Source organism: Triticum urartu, chromosome 7A (genome assembly GCF_056163025.1).
Source record: "Triticum urartu cultivar PI428250 chromosome 7A, HENAU_Tu73, whole genome shotgun sequence".
Taxonomy (NCBI): Eukaryota; Viridiplantae; Streptophyta; class Magnoliopsida; order Poales; family Poaceae; genus Triticum; species Triticum urartu.
In genome coordinates, this window is record NC_141879.1 from 724132662 (window position 1) to 724145200 (window position 12539).

Here is a 12539-nt window from a genome sequence, read left to right on the forward strand (position 1 = left end):
GCAGGTCATCTTGAGAGATACGGCAGGGATCCGTGCGTGGTCCTTACTCACTCCTACGGACTCCAGGGATCTTTGGTTACTGGGTGCAACCAGTGGAAGATGGTAGCACGGGCTATATTCAACCGCTTTGGATGGCGGTCTCATAATATGATAGGAGTGTAGTGATCTTGTCCTATTTTCCTGCCGGTTGTGGCAATGAGTTTTTATTTATCTTTTTGCTTTGTGAGCTGTAATGACTCTAAGACTATGTTTTGCTTCGAACTTTTTAATAATATGGTTGCATGCATTTTTCGGATGCAGAGGCCAAGGATGAGCCTCCTTTTCCAAAAAAAAGAAGAAGATCACTCCTATGTATTTAGGAAAGGAGGGAGTAGCATGTGACGTGGTGGAAGTGAAAAATGATACTAGGGTGACCTCACACGTAAAAAGGCAGGTAATAAACCTGGGAACGCTGTGCTCCACGACTGAGATTAAGTGTTTTCCAGGTAACAAACGTGAAGCCAAACTGACTCTGCGTTGGATCGATCGGAGTACTACTACACGTAAACCCAAACTGACTCTCGTTGCATTGGATCGGCCGGTGTACTACACTACTACTCCCTCAGTAAACTAATACTCCCTCCGTTCCAAAATAGATGACTCAACTTTTTTATCAACTTAAAGTTGATAAAAAAGTTGAGTCATCTATTTTGAAACGGAGGGAGTATAAGAGTGTTTAGATCACTATTTTAGTAATCTAAACACTCTTATATTAGTTTACGGAGGGAGTACTACTTACACAAAAACGTGGTTAACTCTAGTACGTATGTATATACTACTCAAAAGAACGTGCGGGTAGGACACGAGTTGGACTACATACCTAAGCTATAGGCTCCCCACTTATATATATATGGGAAACGTTTATAGACGGTCGACCGGCCGAGCATTCGGCCGGTCCCCTCGCTCGCGTCGCTAGGCAGCCCAGGCCCACCAACCACAGAACTTATCTCTAACCCCATCACTTTCATCTTATCCCCTCGCTCTTTCTGGAGACCACACGAGGCATCCTGGTCCTGCTCGCCCTTCAGTCCCCGAGTTCTCAATCTCTCCTCCTCCTTCCTGTGTTCTCTCCAAAATCCACACCTAATCCCCATGAAATTGAGCTCGTTTTTGTTGCCTTCTCCGCTCCGCGCAACATTTTTCCTCCATAGATCCATGAGAGGGGTGAGCTCGTCCGTCCTTTTTTTTTTCTCTCATGCCATGTGCAGTCCGCCATGGATCCCATGAGGTTGGGCTCAAGCACAAGATTGATGTTTCTTTTCTTGCCGTTCATATTGGAGCAGCGTCCAAAGGGCAGGACGACCGTGCTGCAAGCTCGTGCACCCGCTGTGTTACCATGGTGTGCGACGGCGGAGACCGGTGCCGGTTGGGGCAGCGATGCAGGAAACGGCACACCTCATTGCTGGAACCGGCCGACTGGAAAGCTGCAACCGGCATCCGATGATGCTGGAACCAGTAATCATTTTTGCTACCACAGGCGGTTGGTTTTGCTGGAACCACCGCCAAATTTGCAAGTTTGCTACTACCGACTTTTTGGTTTGCTGGAACAACCTTGAATTTTTGCTACATCGGCGTTTTTGACTTTTGCTGGGGGACAACTTTCATTTTTTTTGTTTTGCAATTTTGGCTACCACCGTTTCCTTGGTTTGCTGGATCCGATGCAATTTTTTGCTACATTCGGGATGGATGGAGCTGCATGATAGGGAGCTGCATCTTAGTTTTTTGCTGGAACCGGGACACGGATAGCTGCTACCGGCGATTTTTTTGCTTCAACGGAGATGAGACCCAGAGAGTTTTTTTTGCTGGAATGAAATTTCTTCATGAGGTGCGGTGGCGAGGCATTTTTATTTTTTTGTGCTGTAATTTGTGCTTTTTTGCTGGAACCATGTTTTGATTTTGCTACAACGAGCATTTGATTTTGCTGGAACCGCATGAAGCAGATTTGGGACCAGTTTTTTTAGTAACTGATTTTTGCTGCAACCATCCAATCGGCGAGCGGGCCCGGGGAACGGCGCCGGTGAGCTGCTCCGGCGAGCGGCGACGGCGAACCGGTGAGCAGGTCCGACGAGCCGGCGAGCAGCGGCCACCGAGCTGCAATCGTCGCTACAGGGAGCTAGAACCGCATGGTCACGTTGCTGGCGCGAAACGCAGGAGGCGACGTCGGCGACCGGTGACGACGACGGCGACCGGCGGCAAGGGCAGCGACAGAGAAGACACGGGGGAGGTGCTTCGAGGCTGGCGCGTTGTCGTCTATGAAAACTTTTTATAAAAAAAAAGACATTCGAGGAAAAGGAAGAAGTGAATCGTGCGGCTGCTGATTGTTTAATCGTACGATGCTGGTACGACTGGCTCAAATTTGGACCGGCGCACCGGCGCCCATCACTCGCCTATATATATATATATATATATATATATATATATATATATATATATATATATATATATATATATATATACACACACACACACACACGGCCACACCTATCAATCGAAGTACCCGCCTCCCATAGCGAGCGCTCCTTCCACACGTACACACGGGCACGCCAACTCGCCTCCTACGCCGCCACGCCGGCCGGTGCAAGCAAGGCAACCATGAAGCTTCGTCCGGCCGTTGTGTGCCTTCTCCTCGTCGTGCTTCTCTTCGATGGTATACTATCTACTAGTACCTCCTTGTTTCTTTTTCATATTCGTTTGGGAAACCTTCTTCGTCTTCTGCATCACTGTATGCATGCACGCAATTGCTGACACACATGATCGATCTACTCTACATGGACAGCCGCTCGCGTGGAGGCTCGAGGCACACCTCCCGCCAAGGAGTCATCAAAGAACCAGTGGACCAGCATGTTCGTCTTCGGCGACGACTTTGCCGACAACGGCAACCTCCCGAAGCTGCCCGGTGGTCAGCCCGAGTCTGATCTCTCGCGTCAGTGGAGCTACCCCTACGGCTCTTATCTCAACTCTCGTGGCTCCGCAGCTGCCGTTCCAACCGGCCGCTTCTCCAACTACCGGATTCAGTCCGACTTATCGGTAATTTATTTATTATTCTATATATATTATTTAGCTGGCTAGGTCGAATTTGTTTTAGATTATCAGTAGTGTACTACGACATGTATAATCATACTTATAAGCACATCTAAATCTAAAACTAATAGAGCATATCTATGGCGCCGAACTTGCAGCAAGGATCCTGGGCCTCAATGCAGCCCCTCCGGCGTACATGCACACGCTAGATCAATCCGTTGATCCAACCGGCATGACCTTCGCTACCGGTGGCGCCGGCGTGTTCTAGAAGAAGGTGCCAACTCTTGCCACGCAGGTTAAGTCTTTCACAAGACTAATCAACAGCGGAATCATCTCGAAAGAGCAGCTTCGCCACTCCGTCGCGCTTGTCGCCATCTCCGGCAATGACTACATGAGCGGCGCCGACATCAAGAACTCCTTCTTGAGTAGCTTCGAGGACGTAAGTAGTAGCCGGACTCATCACACGTCCAAATTAAACACGAACCACCCATCAATTTATATTATTATCGATACCAACCTTACTGATTAACTTTTCTTGCATGCAGATCGATACTTACATTGGGAACGTGACGACAGAGATTGTGAAGAACGTCGTGCAAATACAAAAGCTTGGTGTGAAAAAGGTGCTAGTCAACAACATGCATCCCATTGGTTGCACGCCTTTGAGGACTAGTACGAACAACTACACCACATGTGACCTTCTTGCCAACTACGCCGCGTCCGTGCATAACAAAAATCTAAAGCAGTTGATGGGCAAAAAGAATAACGCCTACATGCTGGACCTGTACACCGCCTTCACCAACATCATCAATCATGCCCCAGGCAAGTACTTGCATATATCCATGCGTGAACGTGGTAAACTAAATCTGGTTTCTAGTGTATGAGCTTGATTCAACACGTGTTGGGACTATTTATACATACAATTTTCATGTGCATGCAGGTGAAGGGTCGGATCAGTCCAACAAGTTCAACGACAACCTGGCCCCATGTTGCGAGGGTTTCTATGATACAGGCTTCTGTGGACAGCAGGACGATACAGGGGAGCCCCTCTACGAATTATGCGAAAATCCAGACCAGCTCTTCTACTGGGACGAGGTGCATCCGACACATGCTGGGTGGAAAGCGGTGATGAAGGCGCTAGAACAACCTTTGAAGGAGTTCCTAGATCGGGCCTATGTTCCATGATGCCTTGTAGTTTGAAGACTCTCTAGATTAATTGCTAGCTAGTTGGTGCAATTTCTTATATATAGGTTAGCTCTATATATAGTATATAAGTATTTGGGAAGAAGCTTGCGAGTTTTTCTTTCACTGCCTAACTTTTAGTTTAGTACTAGTACTCTTTATGTATGAAACATGAACCGGCTAATGGTTTATTCCTGTTAGAAAGATGGTCGTGTATGTAGTTACATGAAATGAGAAGAAAGGAACGGCACTACTTGGACGGGCGCGCTGGCACTATGTCCAGAACATAGCAACCCGGAGACTAGATGGCCCATGGGTGTCAAAGGACGACAATCCCATTAAGCAGAGCAAAAGGGGCCGGATATTAGTAGGCTATACCAGCCTGAAACATCAATGGTGGGATATTTACAGGTGTCTTGGCGTACAACGACACATCCCGTAACACAGCTACAAAAACACTCGCGTATACAAAAGTTTGGCGTATATAAAAATTTGGGTCAAAGCCGAGTGTCGTCGTGGCCCGCACCACAAACCAGGTGGTCGTGCTCGTCTGAGTTGGTGGCCCTATGACAATAGCGATTGTAAGCCGTACGCCACACGTGTATAATGTACAATACAATGTAAAACAGAACTTACCCTTGCCCGAACCTTGTGGTTCCGTACAATGCACAACCTCATCTTCATTCCTCTCAATAACCAATCCACGTTTCAGTGTCAACCAATGGTTCATGTGTGCACAGGTCCATGTAGACGGCAAAGACCGAGGATCTCTTCATGAATTTCTTTGTTTCATGTCATCTATTGTCTTGGGCATCAAGAAAAGAGATTTTTTGCATGGTTCCAGGGATCCCGACAATATGTAGATACAGAGCAATACGAGTGATGGCCTTTGTGGCAAATAGCTTGATGTTTGCATCTTCCTTGACTGTCCAGCCCAACATTCTGATCAATGTGGTGACTGCTTTGGTTGAGGTGGTGATTAGAGAGATGTACTTTGTGTCACTATAACCGGAGGTTATATGCTTCTACACAAAGGAGTCCAAAATGCGGACGACAGCGTGCTTCTTGTCTCGTGAGGATTTGGGGTTCAGTGGGTCCACAAGAAAGGTGACAAGCCCCTTCTTTTGTGTACTGTCCAGTATGCTTTTATGCAGAAATGTGTCATAGGCTTGCTCATTGTAGAGCGATCAGTTCCGTGCCTGACTCAACAACCAAGTGTCAGTGATCTCTGAAAGAAGAAGGATAATGACTCTAGTATGGCGCTGTCAGGGCCAAGAGCTAGCGCATGGTATGCAACTCAAGGGGGGCATTGCCCCCCCCCCCCCCCCCCCCCCAGCATATGACATTCCAAACCTCGCTGAAATATAGATGGTGAACAATAGAGGAATACGTGTGTAATCTCTATGGTCGAAGCAACAACATTTTCTTAAATAGTTGAGTGCAAACATATTTATTAGGATTGCAACTGGGGGAGAAAGTTGCAACAATATGTGACTTTCCTTCCTGCTGGTGTATATAATAAATTTGCAAATCCACTACTTCTGTAGCATCACTAGAAACACCAGAAAAACAGTGGCTCCATAACCCAATATGCATGGAGTTGAGTTGATGATACCGGAAAGAAGGGGAAAATAAGCCAACATATTCACGGATACCATTGTTATCACATCAATCACAAAATACAAAGACCCACTGGTAGTGCCTAGCTGCACCTTTTGAACTTGATGCTTCGTGTAGTCTTGAATAATAATCAGTCAACTGCTCTGGGTTGCAGGCTAAGTGACCTGCATATTTATTATATATCCAATAAACATGTCAAATATGAGTAGTAAACCATCTTATGTTATTTATTATATTTATTGGAGGCTCTATCGGACCTCGCACATAAATTATTGAAAACATTAATGCGAAAAGGTTTCTTTGCTAAGAAAATGTTTCCATTATACAAGAAAAAGTTTCCTTTTATAATGCCCCTATAATTAAGCTACAATGTTTTTCCTCTAATGATGCCATATCATCATGTTTTGCTAAGCTTAAGTGCCATTTGATAAAAATTACAGTCAAAAATCAAATTTAAATTGCAAGTCAAAATAATATTTCTTCAAACAGTAAAACTATGTTGGCGTTATTCTACAAATTCGATTGATCATTTGTCATGTTGAAACCAACATCATTTGTCTCACCAATTAATCCCTAGGAACTTATAATGTGGTCCAACAACAACTAAAATAATCATTTTAAAATAAGCGAATGTTTATGTATTTCTAACCCACTTGAAATCTTGTGTGCTAACTCAAGATATTGCCTACTATTTATGTGCTAAATCATGTATGTACTGTAGTCAATGTATCAACAATGGCCGGATGATTTTTTGTTGTGTGTATTCGCAGACAATAGATACAGTGATGCAGTTTAACAAGCAATGCAGTTTGTCACGTATTTAATCGGCGTGTACTTAGTGTAGGTGTACTTAGTGCTAACGTGCAGGTTAACAAGCAATGCAGTTTCTCACGTATTTAATCGGCGCTGACACGAACAGCACCGTTGATTTCGGAAGATAGACTTATGTATGTGTACTCGTACTTAACTATAACTTACTCCGTCCCTTCTTGTCCGCTCCTGTTTAGGTGGCCAAGATTGTTTCCACAGAAAACGGAATTAGTTGGGAGTGTATTCAAATCTGGTGCATATTATTTACCGGGAAAAGCTGAGCGTCATCCGGCGGATCGTAGTGGCCACATACGTCACCTTCGCTGCATGACACGCATCCAAATGACGACTTGCATGCCGTTTTTTGTCGAACGTGCTTTCAAAACAGAGGCTATGTTTCAGAAACATATGCGGTGTTGTAATGGTCTACGACGGGTATAGTTTTGCAATAAAACCTTTGTTGCGGAAATTTTCTGCAACAAGACATCAGTTGCAGAAAAAGTTGCAACAAAACCCTAGTTGCAATTGTTTTTGCAACAAAACAGCTGTTGCAAAAAAAAATTCTGCAACAAGACATATGTTGCAGAAATAATTCGGCAACAAGACGTGTGTTGCAGTTCTGGAGGCGTGCTCGGCTCGCTTGATGAGATGTGTGTTGCAAAATAATTCTAAAAAAATGGGTTTTTATAACTTATGCCATTAGTTATGTCTCACTACTCAGTTTTGCCATTAGAAATTACTACTACTAAAAAATGCCATCATTCCGTGAGATCTTGCTCAAAAATGCCATTAGATATCTCAAAAATGCCATCGTTCCATTACATGTTTGCTCAGAAATGCCATTAGCCATCGTTATTTTCAGGTCAAACTCGTTGACCATGTTATATGCCGAAAATACCCCTATACCCAGATGTCAGCTCTCTCTATCTCACAATGATAAGTGTGGACCCCACTTGTCAGGAGTAAGCAGGCAAATAATTTTAGAGAAAATAAGAACGCTATTGGGATCAAGTGGGACCCAAACTTTATTGTAGTGAGATAGAGGGAGAGCTGGTGTTGTTCTATCGGTATTTTGGTAATTATGACATGGCAAACGGGATTTGAGCGGACAATAATGATGTCCAGTGGCATTTTTTAGCATACGCCTGATGAAGCGATGGCATTTTTGAGTAGTTGAAATTCCTAGTGGCAAAACCGAGTAGTGAAACACAACCGATGGTGTAAATGATAAAAAATATAGACGATATACAGTTAGGCGCGTGATCCAAACAATGCTGTATCAGGAATCCATTTTTTTTCCAAACTCTCAAGTTGTGTAGGGTGCTTGAAGTAGCAGTGAGAACTGAGGAATGACCTTGTGTTTCAAGTTAGGCCAAGAATGTACGACGTGCAGATCACCGTCAATTTGACACATTAAAGCTCAGTAAATTCACAAGACACAGCCATAAAGCTCGCTTTGATGGTGGTGTAAATTGAATGCATGCATGGTATGACGGATTCTGAGTCTCTGTGTGAATTGTGATCTGACTAGCAAAGCTTGACCTATGCTTATGACTGAGCGATGGGTACACCCGATTGCTGTCAGAGCACCGGAAGGGCAATGTGAGTTAAAGACCCTGCTGGCTGGGCCAATGCTCCTAGGCCATTGGTACATCTGTACTTAGAAAATATCCGACAAATTAGGGCAGATAATATCAATTTGCTGGCTTGAAGATTCGTTCAGTTTATCCTACTAGAAATCTACCAACAAAGGATGCAAAGACAGAAACGAATGATTTCCTAGTACATATATGAGTGTACATATTTGGGCATCGTTTCCTTACTAACAACGTATTACATCATCAATGTGGCACTTGATGGAGAGACAATGTCGATAGATGCAATACAAAGATCACGGCTGCACGGGGCAAGCAGAGGCCAAGGAAACATGTTTCGTAGAGCCGGCACATAAAACGTGTACCTGTGATCCCCGGCGACGGCGAGGTGGATCTCAATGGGCAGCGGAGGACCCAATCACTTTTTTCTTTTTCAGTCTGGGGTCCTTGTTGCAAAGTCCAAGGAATTGTTTGTAATTTCCAGTTTCCTCAGGGTCCTACCTGTATTTCTTGGTGTTTACTAGTAATGGATGAATAAACACCAGGAATCCTTCGGGATCCCTCTTCTTTTCAGAAAAAAAAGAGCTACATCGTTCGCTTCTCTTCGAGGCAGTGTCCAACCTCGACCTTCCCTATCTTTGTAGCCGCATCAATGCAATCTACATATAGGTCTTTGTTTTTTGGTGAATACATAAAGATTGCGTATCTTCCAATTGACAGAAAGAAGAGTTTTACAACATGGAATAACATGCACTCGCCATGTCATATACACATTTTTTTTGAAAAGGAGGATGACCCCCCGGCCTTTGCATCAGGGCGATGCATGCAACCTTTTATTAATTATTCACCAAGACCATAGAAAGTAATATGCAGTAAGTGTAGAGCCACCATCTTGACAACATCCGTCGCTACTCCTATCAGCTTGATGATGGGGTGTGTTGTAAAACATATAGTTTGGGAAACTGCTCGACACCCTAAACAGGGTGTGGCTATCTCATTATATAGAGGTACCAAAGGATACAATACAATGTGTGTACAAGAGTCCATGTGTATATACAGTCTAACACCCTCCCTCAATCTTAACTATGGCCTGAAGTACAAATTAGCAAGTTAAGATTGCGCCTACAGCCTACAAACTGTTGTTGTGGAAGAGGCTTCGTGAAGATGTGAGCAAGTTGATCTTTTGACGAGATGAATCTGATACTGAGTAGCTTCTGTGCAACACGTTCTCGGACAAAGTGATAGTCAACCTCAATGTGTTTCGTCCGAGCATGAAACACCGGATTAGACAAAAGATATGTAGCACCGATGTTGTCACACCAAAGCACTGGAGGATGAGCAGAAGAGACTCTCAATTCTCTCAACAAGGACTGAACCCATATGATCTCAGCAGTCGCATCAGCAACCGCTTTGTACTTAGCTTCAGTACTGCGGCGAGACACCGTAGCCTGCTTGCGAGCATTCCAGGCGATCAAGTTAGGACCAAGAAACATTGCATATCCCCCGTGGATCGCCTGTCATCAGGACTACCAGCCCAATCTGCATCTGAAAAGGCTGAGATCTCATAAGACGGCGCAGGCTGGAGAAGCAAACCATAGGAAGCAGTGAGACAAACATAACGTAGGATACGCTTCACAGCTGACCAATGAGATGTCCTGGGTGCATGGAGATACTGACATACACGGTTGACTGCATAAGAGACATCTGGTCTGGTGATAGTAAGATACTGCAGACCACCAACCAGACTGCGATACTCAGTAGCATCATCAGGTGAAAGAAGGTCTCCATCAAGAGCAGACAGCCGATCAGTAGCAGACATCAGAGTGATCGCATGTTTACACTTCAGCATTCCAGCACGACGCAACAAGTCCAGAGAATACTTCTTCTGAGTAAGAGTCAACCCAGCAGAAGACCGCGAAACCTCCAGACCAAAGAAGAAGTGCAGAGCACCTAAATCTTTGACAGCAAAATCATCACTCAAAGTAGCCACAAGACGATCCGTGGAGGCATCGGAGAAACTGATGAGGATGATATCATCAACATAAACCAGCAGATACATCGTAACCTCAGGACGCTGAAGAAGAAACAGGGATGTGTCAACAGTGGAGGGAAGAAACCCAAGCACCCGAAGAACAGAGCCGAGGCGTGCATGCCACGCACGGGGAGCCTATTTAAGTCCATATAGCGCCTTAACAAGACGACAGAGATGATAAGGACGTGCAGGATCCAGAAAACCCGGCGGCTGACGCATATAAACCTCCTCCTCCAAGACTCCATGCAGAAATGCATTCTGCACATCAAGTTAACGAAGGAACCATCCTCGAGTAACAGCAAGAGATAGCAGCAAACGAATGGTAGTGGGCTTGATAACCGGACTGAATATGTCCTCATAATCAAGACCATACCTCTGTTTGAAACCCTTGGCAACTAGCCTTGCCTTGTAGCGCTCAATAGAACCATCAGCATGTCTCTTGACTTTGAAAACCCACTTGGAATCAATAATGTTAACACCAGATACTGGAGGAACAAGGTGCCAAGTGTCATTCTTCAGCAGGGCCTGAAACTCCTATTCCATCGCGGCACGCCAGTGAGGAATATCCAGTGCAGCCTGAAAATGGCGAGGCTCAGGAGTGGGATCCGAAGCAGTATGAGCCATGCAAGCAGCGAGCCACGCGATAGTCCCGTCGATGCGTTTCTTTGGCTGAAAAACACCCATCTAGCTGCGTGTTCGAGGACAAAGAGCAACAGCAGCGGGCTGTGCTGACGATGCCGGACTCGACACAGACGACAACATCAACAGAGGCGAGGTCGAGGCACCCTGCGAGCTCGCGCCAGAGTCTCCTAGCAACGGGGAGGCAGGCGGCATCAAGCTTTGTGCGGCCGGCCCATCCAGAGCCGGGGAGGCGGGTGGCGATGGGCCCTGCGAGGCCAGCCCACCAAGAGCCGGGGTGAGGTCGGCCAGTGCAGGAGAAACAGCTGCTGGGCCTGACGAGGTGGCAGCCGTCCTAGGCGAAGCAACCACCGAGACGAGCGAGGTCGGCGCCCGCGGGGCGACTGCGGGTGCAGCATCCACGGGCTGATGGGTGCCGCCCATCATGCATGTCCCATGCATAGGAACCACGTCCCGATTCGGAGCATCATCCGGCGCCTGTTCATCAAGTAGCTCAAGACGAGCACCACGTCCAATACCTGCAGTATGATTAGGAAGCAACACAGGAGCATTTGCAACATCCACAAATTGATCAGGCGAAGGTATGGTAGAGTGAGCAGGTGGCATAGGAGTGTCAGAGTAGTTCGGAAGTGCATGAAAAGGGAATATATTCTCATCAAACACAACATCACGAGATACGTAGACGCGATTGGTGGGAATGTGCAGGCATTTGTACCCTTTGTGAAGGGAACTATATCTAAGAAAAACACACTTTTTAGACTGAAACTCTAGCTTATGTTTGTTGTACGGACGCAAATGGGGCCAACATGCACACCCAAACACTTTGAGGAATGTGTAATCTCGGATTTCATTGAGCAAGAGTTCAAGCAGGGTTTTGTTGACGCTCAAAATTGGCACAGTCATAAAATTAACATAGGTTATATCAAGAACAATTCAAACTTATGATTGAAAGTCACCTTGGAATGTCTCTCTCTTCGAGAAGATCAAGATGGATATCAAGATAGTCTAAAACGGAGCTCGGACTCAAAAGTTATGACAAGTTCAGAGATGCTCATGTTGACACCAGAGTAAAGAAAGGCATAAAACTCAATCAAGATGGCCTCTGGTGGAATCTGTTTCAACATGAAAGTTGTGCGTCTCGTCGAAACGATTGATTTTGATATAAAAATCGTCTTAATCCAAGTTCGTATGCAACCTGTGGAGGCAAAACAAGGTTAGAAACAGAAGGTGCAGAGTCATTTCGGACCAACCGAGTTGATTGACTCGGTGAGACCGAGTTGATCCGAAAAATTACAGAAATTTACAGAAAGTTTGCAACGTTCACTCGGTGGGACCGAAAAAACTAATCGGTGAGACCGAGATTGATCCGGAAATTGCCAAAGATTCCTGTCCGAGTTAGGTTAGGGTTTTTGATGTTTTGGACGGAATATTTAGTCCTTTTCTTGTACGGGAAGTCCAGCCGCCTCTTATATATGTTGGGGGTGATGGACGATTGAAACAACACAAAATCGAACAAATCTATCTACATCTTTTACCTTTACTTTTCCTTCTCCCTTGTTCTTCTTCTTCCTCGTTCTTCGTTCGTTCTTCTTCATTGTAGG

At 45.4% G+C, this 12539-nt stretch overlaps 1 protein-coding gene and 1 long non-coding RNA gene across 3 annotated transcripts; both read left to right on the forward strand.

The window, feature by feature from the left end:
- The first annotated feature begins 897 nt into the window (after positions 1-897).
- On the forward strand, positions 898-1546 carry LOC125523620 (uncharacterized). Its single transcript, XR_015611540.1, has 2 exons — positions 898-1203; positions 1323-1546. It is a non-coding gene; the product is annotated as an uncharacterized LOC125523620 (long non-coding RNA).
- A 1671-nt stretch (positions 1547-3217) lies between these two features.
- Positions 3218-4366, forward strand: LOC125523621 (GDSL esterase/lipase At5g03600-like). 2 transcript variants are annotated; one of them, XM_087536722.1, is made up of 3 exons: positions 3218-3499; positions 3606-3882; positions 4001-4366. In XM_087536722.1, exons 1-3 carry the CDS (start codon positions 3452-3454, stop codon positions 4243-4245), a joined length of 570 nt encoding a protein of 189 aa, XP_087392848.1. In that variant the 5' UTR covers positions 3218-3451; the 3' UTR covers positions 4246-4366. The 2 variants fall into 2 exon arrangements, with proteins under 2 accessions (XP_087392848.1, XP_087392849.1); XM_087536723.1 differs by lacking the exon at positions 3218-3499.
- Positions 4367-12539: the final 8173 nt, after the last annotated feature.